This window comes from Eleutherodactylus coqui, chromosome 7 (genome assembly GCF_035609145.1).
Source record: "Eleutherodactylus coqui strain aEleCoq1 chromosome 7, aEleCoq1.hap1, whole genome shotgun sequence".
Lineage (NCBI taxonomy): Eukaryota > Metazoa > Chordata > Amphibia > Anura > Eleutherodactylidae > Eleutherodactylus > Eleutherodactylus coqui.
The window spans coordinates 186,777,064-186,800,144 of NC_089843.1; the positions used below are offsets into that span (position 1 = coordinate 186,777,064).

At 44.7% G+C, this 23,081-nt stretch overlaps 1 protein-coding gene across 1 annotated transcript in view; it reads right to left on the bottom strand.

The window, feature by feature from the left end:
- LOC136573017 (MOB kinase activator 1B) overlaps window positions 1-22,857 on the bottom strand; it is an 83,947-nt gene extending 61,090 nt beyond the window's left edge. The window contains exon 1 of the mRNA XM_066574111.1: window positions 22,752-22,857. Within this exon, the coding sequence (XP_066430208.1) occupies window positions 22,752-22,765 (14 nt within the window). The 5' untranslated portion in view covers window positions 22,766-22,857. The remainder of the gene's footprint in view (window positions 1-22,751) is intronic.
- Between the last annotated feature and the right edge of the window lie 224 nt (window positions 22,858-23,081).

Sequence of the window (23,081 nt, forward strand, 5' to 3'; positions counted from 1 at the left end):
GACCCGGACTGCGCAAGCGCGGCTAATTTGGCCATCGGAGGCCGAAAATTAGTCGGCTCCATGGGAACGAGGACGCTAGCAACGGAGCAGGTAAGTATAAAAATTTTAAAACTTCTGTATGGCTCATAATTAATGCACAATGTACATTACAAAGTGCATTAATATGGCCATACAGAAGTGTATAGACCCACTTGCTGCCACGGGACAACCCCTTTAAGATAATCACTACACGGCCTATCTTTTGGTGTTCCCTCGCAACGCCTCGCCCATTGTTTTCAGTGGGATCTTTAAAGACATTACATGGCACTCGCTGGCTGTGGGATGTGCTTGCAAGTGCGATGTGGATCACAATTTCAAAGAAGTGATGCGGGGTGTTCTCAGCACAATATCACGCTTGCCCATGTGAATGTAGCCTAAGGGTGGTTTCACACCTGTGCTGGGGATTCCGCTTCCCTGCTCTGTTCTGGAAGCAGTAAAGGGGAATTCCGCGGACGAACGGGGGTCTGCCTGCTTTCCGCCTATCTTTTGGATGGAAAAAAAGGGCTCCACGCGGCGCTTTTTCTTCCGGTATTTTCAGCTGGATCTACGATAAAATGTCCAACTGGAGGTTCTGATCTAGATGTGAAATCATCTACATCAGTTTACTTTTTTAAACGGTGACTAGTGTGTATACATGCAGCAGTATTTCAGAGAATGTACCATATTTTTCGCTCTATAAGACGCACTAGATGAGAGGAGGCATCCCCGTTTTAAAGGGTGGAAAATAGGGAAAAAATATTTTGAACTTGCCCAGGGACAGTGAAATAACCGCTGCAGAGGACCAGTATATACTTTGACTACTATCACAGACTGTAATCCTAGTTTTATTTCTATTTTTATAAAACTTAACTTTTAATTAAATATTATATCCTAAAATCCTAAACGGAAGGGAAGGCTTTCATAAAAGAACTTTTTATTACATATACAGGTGATGCATTTTATTAATCTCTGTATATCTCGTAAGGCATCTACAAGACAATCTGCTATGGACTGTATGCATTCTTTATTAGATCTCTAGATGATTTCACACCAGCTTGTGTAAAAAAGGCGCACTCGATGAAGATTATACGTCTGTTTTTATGCTGGTTGTGTGGATATACAGGGATATGTTATATTGCTTCCTGTATATCTCATGAGGCGTCTTTAGAGATCATCTGCTATGAAGTATTTGCAGATTCTTTGTTGGATCTCTGGGTAATTTCTCACCAGCTTTTGTGGAGAAGACACTAAATGATGTTTGTGCGTCTTTTTCACGCTGGTTTATGGATATACAGAGATGTAATATCAAGAGGTATGGTCCTTTGAGAAAATATTAAAATTTTGAACAAAAGAAAGACATATAATCTCCTTTTTTGGTTCTGTTCTATATAAATGCAGTGCTCAAATGCCGTGCTCTGCTCAACGCGTTTCTTCGCTCTCGCGAATCATCAGGAGCAATGTTACAACACGCATGGAACCAAGTGATGCAGCCAAAATCCGCAATTCTCGGTTTATAAGTACTATAATCCCCTAGTTTCTTTGATGACCATTGGGATTAATTGTACGGAATGCATCAGATCAATAGATTGGCTAGCGTCTGCACACTCAATAGTGAATTACGATTTCGTGACGCTATGTAACCAGATGAACATCATCTAAATTGGTTACAATTGTGCTGCACAAACGCTACTGTTTGTTTCTAAGCTATCACAAGTACTGCCAGAGATCAATCTAGGGCTTTTTTAGAATTCTGACAACGATCTGTCGTGATGCCACGTAATTTCTAACCTGGCTAGCTCAAAATTGCCCCTAGATTACTATGGTTGCTAAACCCCCAATCTGTAAGGGTACCGGTGTCCTACCTAAAGTCCCTTCCTATGCTCAGGCACTAGTGCTAATAACCAGTAACCTGGCTTTTCAAAGAGGTTAGCAACACAAAGAAAATAACAAACGAGGAAGATCTGGCAGCAGCTCCAGCCTTAGTGGTAGGCTGGAGGCATCCAGGGACAGTGCAGGGGATAGTCCCAGGCAACGGAGTAAAACGAGCAGCAGAAGTCAGAAACACCAGAGTTCTGTGTCAAAGCGGCGCTTGTGTATGGCAGGAGGAAGGAAGAAGCTGATTGATAGAGGTGGGGGAGCAGCAGCAGTTCCCGCTGGCGCTCAACACTAATCAGCGGTACGTACAGGCAGCAGTGCAAAGGAGAGAGAAGTGCTCTCCTAATTGATTGCGAGTTTCTTCGCCTGATTGTTCGCACAATGGCGCATTTAACTCGCGACCGTACGAACAAACGGCACGTTTGCTCTATAAGACGCACTGACTTTCCCCCCACTTTTGGGGGAAGAAAAGTGCGTCTAGGGCTTTATTCAAATGAGCGTATATTGGGTGCCGTTTTCACAGCTGGTCGATATATGCCACCATCAGATCAGACGGGCGTATTCCCGCAGTGTAAAAGCACTCGGCCAATCAATATAGCACTGGGCGGTTTTACTCCGGCCAGGAAAGATAGTCCTGGAACTTGCTTTCTGGCCGGAATACATCAGCGGCTACATAGACTCCTATGGGATTTGCCAGAGAAGGGAGGTGGGAGGAAGTTTAGCAGCGTGACTGCTAAACTCCCTCCTCCTTCTCTCCTCCTCTCCACCCCTTGCCGGCTGTTTGCAATGGGAGGGGGCGGGACAGAGCTAGTTGCTTAGCATACTAGCTCCCACCCTGTCTCCTCCTCTTGCCAAGAGCCAGCGAGGGGTAGGAAAGGGGGAGACAGCTTAGCAGAGCTAAATTGTCTCTCCCCGACCAACGGCATTGCAGGCTCGGCGAATATGCACCGGGCCATCTAAACGGACTCACAAACGTTAGCTTTGTGTGCCTGTTCACTCTTTTTTACGGCGACGGTGTGCAAATGTAACAATACCTAAGCCAGAGTGAAAGAACCCTTATGGAGCGAAAAATACGGTAGTTAGAAAATAAGATTGTTAAATGCCCTATTTCTGACCCTTTTCTTAAAAAGCAAGTGATGTTAACAAGGCTGACTGTAATTATTTTAAGCACTAATATAAGTAGCCGTAAAAATTGACCTTGTTCCAGCAGTTGTTGCTTGGCTCAGCTGCTGCATAGAAACCAGTAAGGAGTCTTCTTTGATACTTGAGAAACCCCCTCTATACATTCTCCTACCTCAGTTACAGCAGCTGCCCTGTAATCAGCACGCAGACTTGGATCTAACGCAGAAGACCAAGAAGAAAGCAACTTATATATTCTGCACTTTATGAGTGGTCCTCCCATCATTACATATTACATTTTTCTGTTAGTTCATGCAAAACAGAACAATTTCTCAGTTGGAGTAATTTTAAAAGGAAAATTGCTGTTACATAATTATCTCTCAAACATCCACATTTAGTGGAGAAGCCCTAAATACAGGTGAGAATAAGGAAAAACTGCTTTTAGGGCTCCTTCACACAGGTGTATTTGCACGCATATTTGCGCGTGCAATATGCATAGAATATAACCAATTGATTTCAATGGGTTCATTCACATTTTCATCATTTTGCATGCACAAGAAAATAGCATCTGCTCTAATTTTGTGCATTTTCTGCACCAAAGGTCCCCATAGAAAGTGTGCAAATGCGCAATACTCTGCGAAATTGCGTGGAAAAAAAAGAACACATCTAGAACTCATTAGGCCGGGCTTACACGGGCGTATGATTACTGCGTTATAAGCAGACAATGAACACCCGTGTGATACGCGGTAACTCGCAGGCAATCAATTACATTGCCTTACGTAGTTTAGAGCACATTGGTGTGTCAATTACAACTATGAAGAGAAGACTTCTATCTGCAGGTTTGGCAGGTAGAGTATCAGTAAGGGCTCCTGCACACTGCGAGGGCGATATCAGGCTGTGTTTCACGTCCCAATATCGTCCTCGCAATCCTTCTGAAGCTCTGGGTGCGAGGCGTTTTCACAGAGAAACAGCCGCACATCCCTGCAGGGCTGAAGGAATCCCCTGCTGCAGCTGTCACTGCCATGGCAGGAGATAGTGATCTTCTCCCATTGATTTCAATGCAGCCGGCGCTGCTGACGCCGGCCCCATTGAAAACATGTGTAAACTCCTGGCTGCGAGGTGCTTTCATGTGAAAACAACCTTACATCCCTGCGGGGGTTTCCTTTATCCCCACCGCGGTGGTCGCAGTTGCAGCAGGAGATCACTATGTTTTGCCATTGTTTTCAATGGGACCGGCGGCAGCAGTGCCAGCCACATTGAAATCAATGTGAGAAGATTACTGGAGGAATCCCCTGCTGCAGCTGTCAGCAGGGGATCGTAATGTTCTCTCATTAAAAACAATGAGGATATCGCCAAAAGAAAAAAACATGCTGCTATGTAGGAAAACATTGCAAATGTGAATGAACCCATTCAGTGTGAAGGAGCCCTAATATACTTGCAGGGATGCAAATAAGTGAGATTGATTGCACCTGTCCTGTAGGCAATACCAGCAAGGTACAATAGTCATTTATGAACACACAGGTTGACATGATGATATTGATGATTTATGACTAATATTCTTGTAGGGCAGCAGCTTACTTTTCGAATTGCTCTTGTTTGAACGCATCTTACTGCAGTGCACTTTCTATTAAGACAGGCGTAGGAAACATGTTTCAATAAATTTTGGCCATTGTACAAAAATTATGTAAATGCTCCTGAGCTTTTTCTAGTGCGTCCGTAATGAGACAATGAAGGGATTTTTGTTCTGTAATTATTATTTCCATGCAATTTTCAGAGCGCTTATTATCTAAGCGAAACAGTTTTAGAAAATGGGAAATGTTCCTAGAACTGTTTCTATAGAAACATCATCTACCTAACACCGTATAGTACTGCAAAAACAAGGTATTTTTCATGTTATTCTGCATTTTCCCCTCAAAGAGATTTTCTTTGTGATTTACCATGGATAGCATTTCCCTGGCATATACAATCATTGAGTATATGCTGTTTTGAGTTATCAGCAGCTGGGGATTTAAAATCCCCGCCTGCTGGTAGCTCTGATTGTGATTGGCTGAAGCGCTCAGCCAATTACAATTAGAGCTATCAGCAGGCGGAGATTTTAAATCCCCGGCTGTTGATAGCTGAGAGCTGCAGAGGTGGGGACAGCTGCAGGAGCCGCTGCTAGGCCCCGGCAGGTGAGTATTATTATTATTATTTTTCACACTATTTTTAAAGGCTTTTCAGGGAAGGGCTTATGAAGCCCTTCCCTGAAAAGCCATTGACAGCTGCCGAGGCTCAGCGGCGACTTCTGCCTCTGTCCCCGGCTCTGTAGCGCTGCTGAGCTATCAGCAGCCAGGGATTTAAAATCCCCGGCTGCTGATAGCTCAGTACTACAGAGTCGGTGACAGCGGCAGAAGTCGCAGCTAAGCCCCGGCAGGAAAGAATAGATTTTTTTCACTCTATATTAAAAGGCTTTTCAGGGAAGGACTTATGAAACCCAGCAGCAGCCGCGACTCCATTGACAACAAGCACGCAGCTGTGTTCAAGCGTGTTTTTGCTCGTGCCTAGGTGCGGACGTATGTACGCACCTAAGTACGCACAAAAACACACTCGTGTGAACGCATCCTAAGGGTGAAAAGCATGGTGTTTGGAAGGGACCAGGTCCTTTGTTGTGCGTAATATCCTTTAAGACTACACACCTAGAAAACTTTGGGGCCAGGTAAGCCCAAGTATGGGAGCGACATTACTGCAAAACATTCCGCCTCACACATGTCATACACATATATGGCCAGTAGAGCTGTAGGATTGTAGTTCACATATTGGAAAAGGCCAGTTCTAAAACAAACTTTCCTATAGGATTTAAAGTAGTCCAGTTATTTAAGGTGTGTTAATGGAGAAGTAGGGGAAGGGGGGAGGGTAGCGATGATAGAGAATTGCGTTTGCCTTGTTGGGTAGTGGTTGAAGGCTTGAGCAACCACTCAGTGTTCCAAATACCATGTTGTGTTGCAGAGGCAGCTGTGTGCAGATGGACAGATTTTTTAGATGCTTTCTTCTTAAATATTTTTACTTTATCTGCACAATTTTGCTTAACTAAGCACAAATGACGCAATGCAGCTATAGTCCCACCACCCACAAGAGGTCATTATTATTGCCACGCTTGATCCCCACCTGCGGGACAGCACAACACTTGGGCGCTTTGGAACAGTGACACAATATATTTCTCCGTTTGTTTCCTTTGAAGAAAGATCACTCTTATCCAAAATCTCTTGGCATCTGTATGTGGGCATGATGCAGTGAAAGACCGAAATAGCTATAATTTAGCAGCTGTTCCTCCTTTGACAATATAATATTAAGCTCCCGAGTATCATTTTGGCTCCCTTGCTGGTGAATATTTTCAGAACTGAGTCGCACCATAGTCTGTTATTAGTTGGAGACCTGGCACTGTGGGCTCCTTCCTTAGACACATCTAAAAAAAAGCAAGAAAACAAAGCAAAAAGCTAGTCCAGTGGTTTACCTAGTCTACACCAAGAAGTAACAGGAATATTTCCATCTTTGAATGCATTCGCTTTAATTATCCTGTGTTGATCTTGTTGCACAGTCTGTGTCCAGATTGAATCATAGAATGGTAGAGTTGGAAGAAAGCTCCAGGATCATCAGGTCCAACCCCCTGCTTAATGCAGGATTTACTAAATCATCCCAGACAGATGTCTGTCCAGCCTTTGTTTGAAGACTTCCATTGAAGGAGAACTCACCACCTCCCGTGGTAACCTGCACCACTCATTGATCACCCTCACTGTCAGAACGTTTTTTTAAATATCTAATTTGTGTCTCCTCCCTTTCAGTTTCATCCCATTGCTTCTGGTCTTTTCTTGTGTAAATAAGAATAGGGCTGATCCCCCTGCACTATGACAGCCCTTCAGATATTTGCAGACAGCTAGACGTCTCCTCTCAGCCTTCTTTTTTGCAAGCTAAACATTCCCAGGTCTTTTAACCGTTCTTCATAGGACATGATTTGCAGATTGCTCACCATCTTGGTAACTCTTCTCTGAGTTTGTCTATGTCTTTTTTTTTGGGGGGGGGGGGGGGATTGGTGCCCAAAACTGGACACAGGACTTCAGATGAGGTCTGACTAAGGAAGAGTAGAGGAGGATAAGTACCTCACGTGATCTAGACTCTATGCTTCTCTTAATAAATCCCAGAATTGTATTTGCCTTTTTGGCTGCTGCATCACATTGTTGACTCATGTTCAATCTATGATCTATTAGTATACCCAAGTCTTTTTCACATGTGCTGCTGCCAATTGGCTGTTGCTGAGCCCATTGGCGGAATCGCTCATCTTTGCTTGGCCAATTTGACCTTTTGGCGCTGCTCCCCACCACCTTTGTGGACCCCAGAGCAGTGTCTTAGTGATAGGTATACCACTATTGGCAGGTGCATAGGAAATATAGTATAGAAGTGTCCATCTATCTTGAGTGATCTTACATCAGATGTGGATAGATGCAGGTAGAAAACTGGACAGTGTGATGGGCGAGCCAACTGTATGGCACTCGAGAAATCTTGTGCACAGGTCCTATTGAGAGACTAAGTCCTGTGCATGAGACCTCTCTGTGTTGTACAGTTTACTTGGCAAGTGTTCCGGCCGGCATGCTATCCGTGCCAGATGTAAGATCAGAGAGGACAGCGAATGAGCAGTAACATAATAATATGGTCTCTAACAAACTACTTTAAGATATTTGTGGGGCCACAATCCGGCTAAGTTTGGAAAACTTTTTACTCATGTCTATGGCAAATTTAATCATCAATAGCTATACACTGTCTTTATTTTAATGTTATGGCGTAAGTTAAAATGGAATTTATCTTAGTCATCTCCAATATTTAAACACGAAAAGGTAAAAAAATTTTGCTTGCTTACTAGATGCCCCCCTCCGCTTCTCTTATGTCATTGCTGACAGCCCTTGTGATTAACTTTTCTCTGCTGTGAAATTCTAAGGGCTCCTTCACACTGGCGAGAAAATCTCGCAATTTTCTCGCAATGCTAGAGTGAGTGAAAACGCATGATTATGAAACCAATGATTTTCAATGGTTTCATTCTCATTTGCGATGTTTTCACTCCTGCGATGCTGCGTGAATTGCAGCATCTCCTTTCTTTTTGCGATATTCCCCCTTCTCTTCAATAGGGCCAGAGGCTGCAGCGCTGGCCCCATTGAAATCAATGGGAGAAGATCGTGATCAGGATAGATGTAGTAGAGCTGTGTGTGTGATGTGTGTGTGGGGGGGGGGGGGGCAGGATGGATGTAGTGGAGCTGTGTGTGTGATGTGTGTGAGGGTCAGGATGGATGTAGCGGAGCTGTGTGTGTGAGGGTCAGGATGGATAGAGTAGAGGTGTGTGTGATGTGTGAGGGGTCAGGAAAGATGGAGTAGAGATGTGTGTGATGGGTGTGGGGGTCAGGATTGATGTAGTGGAGCTGTGTGTATGATGTGTGTGAGGGTCAGGATGGATGTAGTGGAGCTGTGTGTGTGATGTGTGTGGGGGTCAAAATGGATATAGTGGAGCTGTGTGTGTGATGTCTGGGGATCAGGATGGATGTAGCAGAGCTGTATGTGTGATGTCTGGGGATCAGGATGGATGTAGCAGAGCTGTGTGTGTGATGTCTGGGGATCAGGATGGATGTAGCAGAGCTGTGTGTGTGATGTCTAGGGATCAGGATGGATGTAGCAGGGCTGTGTGTGTGTGTGATGTCTGGGGATCAGGATGGATGTAGCGGAGCTGTATGTGTGATGTCTGGGGATCAGGATGGACGGAGTAGAGCTGTGAATGTGATGTGTTGAGGTTAGGATGGATGTCCGGCCGGCATTGCAGTAACAGTGTCGGGACCCGAGGAGGAGAGCGGAGGAGCAGTACATGCGGTACGAGGTATGCACCATGTACTGCATGTAATCTTGTATGTTTAGGTGGTATACGTTAAAAAATTACATATAGGACATATCTACCTTACATCAGCATCACTATATACAGTGGAAGTATATCTTCTGTATATAGTGATATGGACCATGCTGGGGTAACCTGGATATCTCATGTATATATTTATATATATGCAGATTGTATGCGATGCGAGCGTTTGCAGTGTGCACTCGCAATTAGATGACTAAATGTCATCTTGCGAGAACAGGCCGGACGGAATCCCGCACATGCGCACAAACGCTAGACGGGATCCAGGAGATAAAGTAGGAAAAAAATGCTGTGATAAGCCACGCCCCCGACACCCCCTTTTTTTCCATGGCTGGTATTTTTTCATGACAAAGGTGGCAACCCTTGCGATAGCCTACAATGCTGATTAGAATTGCTGATAAATTAACGTATTATCATAATTCCAATCCCATGCCACCTCTGTCACAAAATTTCATGAGCTACAAACGTGGGCATAAAGGGGACTCAGATGCCAGTACTTCTACAGATCTCCATAATTCAACAACCGATTCTAAAACAAAATATTTTTTTACCCAGAGTGCAGGTGAACCCTTGAAAGATTTGTTTACCAAGAGTATAGGTGCACCCTTGAAAGTTTTGTTTACCAAAAGTGCAGGTAAAAACCTGAAAGACTTTTTTGAGCGACAGCTCCTACTTGCTTAATGGGATTCAGGTGGTGGTCCACCGACAGGCTAGCTGCCGCCTGTCCCAGCTCTTGCTTCTCCCCGAGGGGCTTGTTAACCAATGTTCCAGGAAAAGACAGCATGAACTGTAAAGAAATTAGTGGCCAAAGATGGAACTGCGCTAGGATACGTTTCTGTGTGACCCGTTCAAAATTGTGCTTCATAGCTGACAAATCGCAGACAAACTAATGTATGATTGTAAGTGCCATCCTATGCCACCTCCCTCGCAGCATTTTATTAGCCACAAACGCCAGCATAGGGGGGACTCAGAGGCCAGTACTTCTACATTTTTAATGAAGAAAACAACCCATTTAAAAAAAAAAGAATTTTTTTTTAACCAAGATTGCAGGTGAGAACCTGAAACATTTTTTGAGTGAGAGTGCAGGCTATTTGTTTACCAAGAGTATAGGCGAACCCCTGAAAAATTTGTGTACCAAGAGTATAGGTGAACCCCTGAAAGATTTCTGTACCAAGAGTATAGGTGTATCCCTGAAAAAATGTGTTTACCCAGAGCGCAGGTGAACCCCTGAAATATTTTTTTAACATAGAGCTCGTACTTGCTTAATGTGAAAGTCTCAGTTTCTACCAGACTATATGCCAGCATCTCCAGGCCCAGCAGTTTGGAGATATGCACGTTTAGCGACCGTGCATGCAGGTGGGTGGCTGCATAATTGTGCTGGCGCTCTAATGTTTGTGTTATGGGCAGCTGAACGCTGCACTGGGACACATTGGTGGAGGCAGTAGAGGACCATGCAGGTGAAGGGGTGGGTGCAGGCTGGGAGACACTCGTGCCTGCGTCCTGGGAGGGGGATTGCATCTTGGTGCCAGCATGTGACACAGGGGAAGAGGCAGTGGTGTGACCCGCAGGCAGTGAATGGCCTTTGTTCCACCTCGTCGGGTGCTTAGCCATCATATGCCTGCGCATGCTGGTGGTGGTCAGGCTGGTAGTGGTAGCTCCCCTGCTGATCTTGGTGCAGCACAGGTTGCACACCACTGTTCGTCGGTCGTCCCCGCTCGCATTAAAAAACTTCCAGACCTTTGAACACCTAGCCATCTGCGTGGGAGCTTGCCACGAGGAGATGCTGTGGGGAGCAGTTGAGGGATTACTTGCTCTGGCCCTGCCTCTCCCTCTGGCCACCCCACTGCCTCTTCCAACCTGTTCTGGTGCTGCACTTGCCTCCCCCTCTGAAGCGCTGTCTTCAGTAGGCTTACCAACCCAGGTGGGGTCAGTCACCTCATCGCCCACCAGCTCTTCCTCTGAATCCTCTGTCTGCTCCTCCCTTAGACTTACTGCCCTAACAACAACCTCACTGACACACAACTGTGTGTCATCATGATCATCATCATCAACAAATACCTCTTGAGACACTACTTGGAAGTCCCCACTGTCATCAACTTGAGACTGTAAAGGTCCAAATTTTGAGCATCAGTCATGACAAACTCAGGTGGCTCATGAACCATTGTTTGCGACTCAGGGAAGGGACCTGGGAACAGTTCCTGTGAGTATGCCTGTTCTGATTCTCTCCTTTTCCTGGAGTGACCAGGCTGGGAGGAAGGAGGATCAGCGTGAGGATTCACAAGTCCAGTCCCTTGGCTAGCGTGAGTGGACTGCGTGGTGGATAAATTACTGGACGCGTTATCCGCTATCCATGTCATCACCTGATCGCACTGTTGTGGTTTTAATAATGGTGTACCATGCGGACCTGCAAACTGTGAGCTGAAGCTATGGAGCGTAGATACGCGGCGTTCTACTTCTCATTCAGCAGCAGGCACAGTTTCACCCCGCCCAGGACCTCGGCCTCTGCCCACACCCTCATTCGGACGCCCACGTCCTCGTCCCTTACCCCTAGTGGTGATCATGTTGTATAATGCACTGCGTCAAAATGCTACGCAAGGTATTTTGCATGTGCTTTAAGCCAAACATAGACAGTGTAAATTGAGTACAGTCTTGTTATATAGTGCGGATTGACAAGACACACACTAAGGGTATTTTACGAATGCTTTAAGCCAAAAATAGACAGTGTAAAATGAGTACAGTCTTGTTATATAGTGCGGGTGGACAGGACACACACTAAGGGTATTTTGCATACACTTTAGCAAAAAATAGACAGTGTAAAATGAGTACAGTCTTGTTATATAGTGTGAATCAACAGGACATACACTTGGGCCTATTATGCAAATTCTTTCAACCAAAAACAAATAAAAAAATGAGTTTTGTTAGTTCCTATATAGTTTGTGTACAGCAGTAGCAGTATACTGTATAGGACTAGTAACAGTATACAGTATACAGGCGGGATGCTGGTGAATGCTTTGTGCGCACCATTAGTCCCAGGCAGTCTAATTGATGATGCACAAAAGTAGAGTTGTAGTCCTAAAAAGCACTGGTGGGTTCTTTGAAGATGGATCCCTGCCTAAACGCTCCTTCTAACCTACACTAACGCTCTCTCTCTCATTCACAACAGCTCTGTCCCTCAGCTAATCTAGTGTGAGGTGAGCATCAGGTGACCTGAGTTTTTTAAGATCTTAGGTCACCTGATCTGGCCACCCAATCACTGCTATAGACATGCACAGGGTTGGCACGTCATAGCAGGAGGTGCCAAAGGCTTCCCTGCATGTCCATTGGCTAAAAAAAAGCCGCTAAACATGTGGGGAGGAGAGGGTGAAATTTTCTCGAACATCGCTAGTGCTCGTTCCAGTAACGAGTACTTTAGAGTATGCTAATGCTCGGACGAGCATGCTCGCTCATCTCTAGTATTGTTGTAATTGTACTAACCAGCTGAAAAAAATATATAATGTAATTTATACTGTATGATTAAGGCCTCATGTCCACAGGCGAGTCGGATTCCGTATGTGAGAGCCTGCAATGTAAACCGACCCTGGCGGCAGCGGCGTCTGCTCGTACCTGCCATTCTGTTTTTTCATCAGTACTGTGGTTGGTCCGCATGGCTTGCTTTTCATCTGTACTGTGGATGGTCCGCACGGCTCGCTTTTCCCACGGGTGGGCCGGCTTCCATTGACTTCAATGGAAGCTGTCCATTCTGGAACAGCACTAAAATGGAGCATGCTGCGACTTTTCATCTGCAAGCACAAACCGCAATTGGTTTCTGCTAGTGTGCATGAAGAATCATTTTATCAGCATGCTATGGAGGGTTATTGCTGCGAAATTCAGAGGATGCCCACTCCAGATTCCGGGTCAAAAATACGCCCGTGGACATGAGGCCTACTGCTGTAAGAAAAAAAAACATGGCGTACTTGATGTGGTTTTTCTCCCTGCCCGCTAAAATTTTTTTACAAAAGTTATGCAATACATTTTATGTAGCCTTAAAATGGTAGCAATAAAAACTACAGTTTGTCAAGTAACAAAACAAGCCTTCATATGGCTATGTCAACGGAGAATAAGAAAGTTATGGCTTTTGAAGAGTGGAGAAAAAAATTCCCCCAAAAATTGTTGTGTACTTAGGTCCAAAATAGGCCTATCAGGGGTTAATAGTGTCACATTAAGTCCCACATTTAAAAAATAAAATAAAATAAAATCAGGTCAAAAGTCTTCATACTGAAAGTTTTACAAACTATTTTCTGAACAATTGCAACATAGTTTCTTTTGTTTAATTGTAGTTTACTCAAAAGGAGGAGAACAGTCTCAGGGATCAATTATCATCTTAAAGGGGTTGTCCCGCGCCGAAACGTTTTTGTTTTTTTTTCAATAGGCCCCCCGTTCGGCACGAGACAAACCCGATGCAGGGGTAAAAAAGAAAAACGGATAGTACTTACCCGAATCCCCGCGCTGCGGCGACTTCTTACTTACCTTGCTAAGATGGCCGCCGGGATCTTCACCCACGGTGGACCGCAGGTCTTCTCCCATGGTGCACCGTGGGCTCTGTGCGTTCCATTGCCGATTCCAGCCTCCTGATTGGCTGGAATCGGCACACGTGACGGGGCGGAGCTACGAGAAGCAGCTCTCCGGCACGAGCGGCCCCATTCAGAAGGGAGAAGACCGGACTGCGCAAGCGCGTCTAATCGGGAGATTAGACGCTGAAATTAGACGGCACCATGGAGACGAGGACGCTAGCAACGGAACAGGTAAGTGAATAACTTCTGTATGGCTCATATTAAATGCACGATGTATATTACAAAGTGCATTAATATTGCCATACAGAAGTGTATACCCCCACTTGCTTTCGCGGGACAACCCCTTTAATTCAGGTCTCCCGATATAATCTCTCTGATTGTTCTCTATTAATGAAGCAGTACAGTACATAGATACGGGATTTTAGGTTACAGCTGCACCTTTTAAAGGGAAACAACTTTTTTAGGCTCTTGGGAGTCTTTTCACTCTCACTGACTGTAATTAAATACTTGAACTTCTCTGTGATAATAAGAATCTATTGCGGCCATGACTTGAGGTTGTAAGCACTTGTGTCATCACCAATGTCAAATCAGCAAACAATAATATCCTTCTGATTGTAGTGTCTACAGATCAGTGATGCCCAACTAGCCGTCTGACCCCAGGGCAAGCCAAATTCATACTGTGTTAGGCTAAACGCTGTACAACGCTCCCATTCATTTCAATGGGGCTGCTCACAGAAGCATCAAAACGCAGCATCTTCAATGTTTTTGGCAGCTGTCTGGGTCCCCGACGCAGTTCTCTGGAGCTCCGTGCAGGCTGCCAGGCACTTGTTAAGCCTAAAAAGCAGCTATTGCTAGTGACAGGGATTGAAATCCCCGCCTCCAGCAAGAGATTGCTCTGATTGGCTGAGGCTGCTGAATATTTATTGCATATGGGCTGCGGGTCGGACGGCCTCCATTGACTTCAATGAATTCACATGTCTTTTGCTGAGGATTCCGCAATTGGATTCCGCCCTTGTGAGCCTGGCTTTAGTTTTAAAAATTTCAAAAGCAGCTAAGGTGTTTATTGGCCATTCCTTTGCTGCTGTTTGTACTCATTTTAAGCTCTAGATGTTCAGCTTTCTATGTAGATTTTACTGTTTTACTGCTGTCCAGTTTCGATACAATGTCTGCTTTTCATACATTGCCTTTAACATATGCATGGATGCTCTTCCTAAGGATGCCCCAGTTACAGAGGAAACCTGTAAAATAAAAAAATATATATACAATGGGAATGACCCCCAAAAAGTCTTATATGACGTCATGAGGGATATAGTTTAAAAAAAAACAAAAAACTGGTTACTAAAATAAGTAAAAAAATTTACAGAATAAAATTAAAATATAGATATATATATGAAAAAGAAAATGACCTACTGCCAACACTAGCCTAAACCGCCGCCATATGCATCCTGTAATCCGAGATTAAACAATTTATATATCAATTTATCCAAAACAAAATGAGGAACCCATTCGTGTACTCTATCTATACTAATTTAAAAAAATAAACATCTATAAATTTAAAATCTTTTTTTTTTTTTTTAAAGCTTTTTACCCCTAATAAAACGGAAAAATAATTCACATAAAATTCATATAAAAAAATAGCTCTATGTGTCACGGAAAAAAAAACACAGCAAAAATAATTTTGGTAACTGAAGAAAAAAAATTAGGGCCGTAAAACAACCACGTGGGTAAAATCCATAAAAAGTGTTTGGTCCTTTTGGACTTAGTCTTCTAGGGATTAAAAGTAATGTTATGAATGAATACTGATGTTAAATAATGTTTGGCGCTTGAATATTTATAGGTTTCCAGATTTTTTCTGAACCTTTGTAAAATCCCCCCCTTTTTTTTTGTGGTAAATATGTGATGAAATAAATTTAGATGATCTTTAAATACACTTGATTGAGCCCCATAGAAGTCGAAAGCCGCTTGCTTATGTAGACTGCACGGCAATCATGAATAATGGAAACGAATGGCCTTTACGGAGCAATGACAATGCACGTGGGAAGAAAAATAAAAGAAAGCAAGAGGCCCAGCTGTTTCCTCCTGCAGCCCAGATCCGGGCCTGCCCAAGCAGCAATAAATATCAGAATGTCAGGGAGTATGCAACATTTGTAGGCTGAGCGAGAAGCCTGAGTGTATTTACTGCTGATGACATGGCCTCTGCTACCAGCAGCAGTTTTCAATGGTTCAGGGGCATGAAAAATCACAAACAATATCAACTAAATGCTGGAATGGCTAGTTACAACTCAGCAAACTGTAGGGAAAATCTCTGGACGGTTCATGCAGCTCAGCATTTGCTCACAGGCACACGAGTAAATACTAAATATTTAAGACCAGAGACTGCCGTGTTCAGCAACATAAACTATAAAGTTTCACATACAATACTGTTCCAGATGGAAAAAAAAAAATCCTTGTTAGATTAGAAAAGGCAATCCCAGGCAGACGGCCGCGAGTTGTCCGCGCAAAATGACACGCGGAAAACACTCCCTGGCTCAAAATGCACAAATCTCACACGATTTTATCGCCCCGTGGGAAGCTGGCCCTAGGGCTCCTTCACAAGGGAATATTTTTCATCAGTATTTTGTGAGCCAAAACCAGAAGTGGAACGTACAGAGAGAAAGTATAATGTAAAGATTTGCATTTCTTCCGTATTTCGGACCAACTCCTGGTTTTGGCTCACAAAATACTAATGAAAAATACGCCATGTGAAAAAGTCTTTAGAGTGCATTTACCCGGGCGGGTGCAACAGGAAATTCAGATTAATACCGCATTTCTATACCCAAATGCAAGTCTGATGCGATTTGGAGAGAAAAACGTAATGCATCGCTGCACTGGAGTTTCTGGATTACTCAATGGAGATTTAAACAGATCAGCAAGTAAATATTTTTTCTCTTTACACCTCCTTCACATAGGCATTTGCAAAAACGCTGCTTTTACTGCAGTTTCAGCAGCGTTGACATCGTTTTCAGCACAGCTGAAAACGCAACCAAGGAAGCTGAATGCTAGAACTGAGCCAACTGGCATACCATGTTTCCCCAAAAACAAGACCCTGTCATATTAATTTTTGCCCCAAAAGAGGCACAGGGTTTTATTTTCAGGGGGTGGCTTATACTCCCTTTTAGGCACCGTCTGGGTCCCTACTGCTGTTCTCCGGCATTCCTGCAGGCTTCCGTGCAGTTGCCTAAAACGAAAGACCATCTCTTGCTGGTAACTGGTTTGAAAACCCCACCTCCAGCAAGAGATTGCTCTGATTGATCCTTGAGTGCCGTAGCTTAGCCAATGAGAGCCAGCGCTTGATGCACCAACCACAGCCATTCATATCTACAAGGTTACTTGGTTTCTCTTACTGAGAACAATCACATTTTGCTCCACGCGCTAACACGGTACCAAACCTTTTTTTATCGGTTCTTCCAAATATATATATATATATATATATATATATATATAAGGCCGAATTCACATGTGCATCAGAACCTTCGTCCCATTAAATGCAGAAAGCAGATGGACCCCATTATAGTTAAAGGGGTTGTCCCGCGAAAGCAAGTGGGGGTATACACTTCTGTATGGCCATATTGATGCACTTTGTAATGTACATTGTGCATTAATTATGAGCCATACAGAAGTTATTCACTTACCTGTTCCGTTGCTGGCGTCCCCGTCTCCATGGTGCCGTCTAATTTTCAGTGTCTAATCGCCCAATTAGACGCGCTTGCGCAGTCCGGTCTTCTCCCTTCTCTTGGGTCTCGGCAGCAGCGGAGTTCTGGCTCCGCCCCCTTCTACGCGTCATCGCGTAGCTCCGCCCCGTCACGTGTGCCGATTCCAGCCAATCAGGAGGCTGGAATCGGCAATAGAACGCACAGAAGACCTGCGGTCCACCGTGGGTGAAGATCCCGGCGGCCATCTTCGCAAGGTAAGTAAGAAGTCACCGGAGCGCGGGGATTCGGGTAAGTACTATCTGTTTTTTTTTTTTTTATCCCTGCATCGGGTTTGTCTCGCGCCGAACCCCGTTTCGGCACGGGACAACCCCTTTAATGGGGTCTGTCCAGCACTGTTCGGTTTCGTCCAGAGACGATGTAATTTGGCTGTGGGGATTCCCCTTTTCTGCTCCCTGAACGGAGGAAAGTATCCCCAAAGCATTCTTGTTTTCTTTGATGAGATACTGGGTTCACACAGGGCGGATTTGCCGTGGTTTTGCCGCAGCAGATCTGCCCGCGGCAAAATCGCCCGCGGCCGCTAATCTCGGGATTAGCCAGCCATGTGGACGAGATTTCTCAGAAACCTCGTCCACACGGGACGGCTAATCCGCTGCGGTAAATCCGGCTTAAACCGCGGCTGCGGCCGCCACGGTTTCAAAAAAAGCATCATGTCTGTTAATCTTTTCTTTTTTGTTTATTTATGTCACGGCCGCGCTCTCCTCTATGGGAGCGCTGGCCGCAACAGAAAAGCAAGCGGCCAGGGCGCTTCAAAGTTGCCGCGGCTTAAACCGCGGCGGTTCTCCCGGCGGAAATCTCACGGTTTTTGCTGCGGCCAAACCACGAGATTTCCGACGGGAATACGCCCTGTGTGAACCCAGCCTATGGGAGCGCCGGCCGCAACGGAAAAGCATGCGGCCGAGCCGCTTCAAAGCCGCCGCGGTTTAAACTGCGGCGGTTCTCCCGGCGGAGATCTCGCGGTTTTTGCTGCGGCCAAACCGCGAGATTTCCGACGGGAATCCGCCCTGTGTGAACCCAGGCTATAATCATACGTAGAGCAATTTCTGGTATGGATTTTGATGCTTTTGATGAGGATTTCACCCACTCATTTAAAAAAGTGAAATCTACAGCATAAATTGACATGCTGTGGATTTTGATTTCCACAGCAGACCAATTTACATTGTAGATTTTCCTTGCAAAGTGTGGATGAGTATTTATTGAAATCTCACCCACATTGCCAGTACCACACCATTTGTCCAACGTGTGACTATAGCCTCAGTGCCTCAACCATATTAGACCAATGCAGCAGAAGCATAAGGGGACTGTCTTAACGGATATTTACATGGATAAATAGGTAGTATTGCTATTCTTTTTCAGTATTTTCTAGCCATGCTTGTACAAGATATTAAAGGGGTTGTCCCGAGGCAGCAAGTGGGTCTATACACTTCTGCATGGCCATAATAATGCACTTTGTAATGTACATTGTGCATTAATTATGAGCCATGCAGAAGTTATAAAAAGTTTTATACTTACCTGCTCCGTTGCTGGCGTCCTCGTCTCCATGGTGCCGACTAATTTTCGCCCTCCGATGGCCAAATTAGCCGCGCTTGCGCAGTCCGGGTCTTCTGCAGTCTTCTATGGGGCTCCGTGTAGCTCCGTGTAGCTCCGCCCCGTCACGTGCCGATTCCAGCCAATCAGGAGGCTGGAATCGGCAATGGACCGCACAGAAGAGCTGCGGTCCACGGAGGAAGAGGCCATCTTCAGCGGTGAGTAGAGAAGTCACCGGAGCGTGGGGATTAAGGTAAGCGCTCCGGTGAGCTTTCTTTACCTCCCTGCATCGGGGTTGTCTCGCGCCGAACGGGGGGGGGGGGTTGAAAAAAAAAAACCCCGTTTCGGCGCGGGACAACCCCTTTAACATAACAAGAGCATAGAGGAGACCGGAGCTTCACTTTAACCTGAACATGTTAAAGAAGTCTCCAATTACATCTGGAGCTACAAAAGACGTGTAAGGGTGGTTTCGCACATGTGTTTTTGTGGCAATTTTTCATGCTGTGCCCTTTCTTTAAATTTCCGTATCTTTAGAGTGTAGTCTAGCTTTGAGTAAAAAAAAGTAAAATTAAATCCAGCCCATTGTTATGAACATTTTTTGGATTTACACTTATTAAAAAAATGTTTCTATCCCCAAATATTGCAGGACTAATGTTAGAAAAGAGCCACCTGTTTCTATTGTGTTCACATCAGTAATTGTTCCACCTGCTCAGTTTTGTTTTTCTTTCTGCTCCACTTGGTATGTGGAGGGATCCCTGGTGTGGTGAGTGGCTGTCTCTGAAGTTGCTGTGCCTCCTCTGATGCCAGATGAGATGTGATCAAGTGATAAGAAAGTAAGACAGCGGTACTGCAGAGAACCAAGACTTAGTATGTGTGACCACCTTGGAACATTTACTGAAGTGGACCGGACACAAAAAGGCTTTTCAATATAAACAATAGGTGGCGCTATTCTAAAATTAGTCCTGGAATATAGAAATAACTTTGATAAGTGTCAATACTAGGGACGAGCGAGTATACTCGCTAAAGCACTACTCGTTCGAGTAATGTGCTTTAGACGAGTATCTCCCTGCTCGTCCCTGAAGATTCGGGAACCTCCTCCTGCGTTAAGTATGAGATATTTTGTGAGGAGTTCATTTTATTCCCCTGCATCTCGTGTGGCATTTCCTTTTTGTTTGTGAATACACTTGAAAAGAAACTGTTTAGTAGATTTGCTTTCCCTTCGTCATCATCAATGATTTCTCCTGCATTATTTTTTAAAGGGCCAGCGCTCTCCCTGCAAATCCTTTTGCTGTTAATATAGTTGAAAAATAGCTTCGGTTTGTTTTTGCTCTCATTGGCGATCCGTCTTTCTGCTTCCTCTTTGGCAGTTTTGATCTTATCTTTGCATATTTTGTTTTTTTTCCTGTATGATTTTAACGCTTCTTCGCTGCCTTCTTGCTTTAGTAGTTTGAACGCTTCCTTTTTTTCGTTTATTGCCCCTCTTACCGTCTTGTCGAGCCACATTGGTTTCCTTTTAGTTGAGTTTCTTTTATTTTTAAAGGGAATGAACTGCTCACATGAGGTGATTAGGATCCTTTTAAACTTTTCCTATTTGTCCTCTGTACCGTTATTTTTGAGGATGTTGTCCCAATTAATGTTACCGATAGTATTTCTAAGCTCATCAAATTTTGCTTTACTAAAGTTTAGTTTCTTTGTCGCTCCCTGATAAGGCTTCCTATTGATTGACAGCTGGAAGTTGATTATATTGTGGTCGCTGTTCCCCAAGTGCCCCTCAACCTGCACCCCCTTTATACATTCCGGTTTGTTGGTTAGTACTAGGTCCAGAATGGCCCTCCCTTTTGTTGGTTCCTGCACAAGTTGGTTCAGGTAATTGTCTTTAATTACTCTCAAGAACTTATCACCCCTGTGAGATTTGCAGGTTTCCTTCTCCCATGTTATATCTGGATAATTAAAGTCCCCCATGATAATTACTTCATTGCGCTTTGACACCTCTTCTATCTGCCTTAGTAGTAATTTTTCAGTTTCTTCTGTTGCTTTTGGTGGTCTATAGAAGACCCCTATCAGGATTTTGTTATTTTTTCCTCCCTGTATTTCTACCCACAGAGATTCCACCTGTTCGTCTCCTACCCCTATATCCTCCCGTAGCCTCGGCTTCAAGTTCGATTTGACGTACAGACATACCCCTCCCCCTTTCTGGTTCCTTCGGTCCCTTCTGAAGAGATTGTACCCCTGCAAATTCACCGCCCAATCGCACTTATCATCAAGCCATGTTTCCGTAATTCCGACTATATGATAATTTTCATCAGTCATTCTCGCTTCAAGCTCACCCACTTTACCAATCAGACTTCTTGTATTCGTGGTCATACAATTTATATCATTTTTTTGTTTTTTAAATTTGTTTTGTTGCTATTCATACTTATGGCTGATCTATCAGTTCTAACTGTACTAACCCCACCCCCTGCTCGACCCCCATTCCCTTTGCTTGGACCCGGATCGCTAGTTACACTGGCTACCCCACTATTTCTCATTTTACCCTCCCCCAGTCCCTAGTTTAAACACTCCTCCAGCCTTCTAGCCATCTTATCCCCCAGCACAGCTGCATCCTCCCCATTAAGATGCAGCCCGTCCCTACGGTAGAGCCTGTAGCCGACAGCAAAGTCAGCCCAGTTCTCCAGGAACCCAAATCCCTCCTTACACCAACTGAAGGACCCACAAAGTATTTCCTATTGATTTCAATGGTAAACATCACATTGCACTCGTGTGCGCATTGCACGGCATACAGTGTGTTTGCCTGTCCCACTGGAAACAATAGTAATGCGTTCCAAGGTACATAAAAAATAAATCGGACATGTAGCGATTTTTTTTTTTACCTTGTGGCTTCGCTGTGAAGGAAAAAAAAAAATCGTTCATGTGTATGACTCCATTCACAATAATGTAGTCCATATTCGTGCATCTCGCAATGCACAAAACTGGCCTGAGATTCATGCCCTTGTGAAAGTAGCCTAAAGGAGTGGTATAGGAGGATTAGATAAACATGATTACCTTCTTTCAAAAATACTGCCTCCCCTGTCCTTAGGTTTGGTGTGGTATTGCAGCCTTGTTCGATTCACTTCAAACGGAGCTGAGCTGCAATACCAGACACAACAGGAGTGGAGCTGTTTTATTGAAGAAAGCAGCCATGTTTTACAAATAATGGACATGCCCTTTAAATCCCCCTAAATACACTAATTTGTAAACGTCAGCAAATCTGAACTTTCCAAGATACCGTATTGAGTCTTTGAGGTCCTAGACCTGTTGTATGACACTTTCCTGACAATCTCAGACTATCGCAGGCCTATTGACTTAGAAATAGAGATGAGCGAACACGTTCGGCTCCGCCCCTTTTTCGCCCGAACACCGAACTTTGCGAACACTTCAGTGTTCGGGCGAAAAAGTTCGGGGGCCGCCGTGGCAGCGCGGGGGGGTGCGGCGGGGAGTGGGGGGGAGAGGGAGAGAGAGAGGGCTCCCCCCTGTTCCCCGCTACTGCCGCCCGCGCCGCCGCGCATCTCCCCGCCCCCCGGCGGCACCCGGACACTTACGCGTGAACACTGCAGTGTTCGGCAAAGCCGGTGTCCAGGTGCGGATGTGTCCGTAACGGACACGTTCGCTCATCCCTACTTAGAAACTGTTCAGACTTGCTCCAGATGTCCTGAAAAGTATCCGAATAGGATCGTTCTGGCCATTATGTCTATGACGTCTAGAGAGGAGACTACAAGACCACCTTGTATCATGCACAGACCTTGCAACTCCAGCAGTGGTAATGCAATGAATTCATTCCCAAGACAAAAGACGTACCCCAGCGTGACAGCCACCTAACTCAGGGTGACAATGGAAGGATCACTCTGCGACAGTAGACAGAAAATGATAGATTGTGCAGACAGGAAGACAGTGTCACAGATCACAGAACCACCAGGCAGCTGGTGACAATACAGAGGTGACAACACTCACAACAAGAAGCTCATCTCCTTGCTAAGCCGAAAGCAGCAGGGACAGCAGCAGAGCGCAGGTGACAGTCCCCTCAAAACAGCAGCTGGAATCCTTCTGCCAGAGAGACGGGGGTGTGAACCTGCACGATGCAGAACGCCTTTTTTTTTACTTCAAGAACTTTATTTAAAAAGGACAAAGATGGCAAAAAAGGAAGAAAACTTAAAGATTTACAATCTGCCATTTATTTTGTCACCTCAACACTTTTTTAATGATACGCTTCATATCATTACTATTAAGTTAATTGGCTTCTTATGACATTGGGTATGCGCTTGACATTGGGAATATAGATGC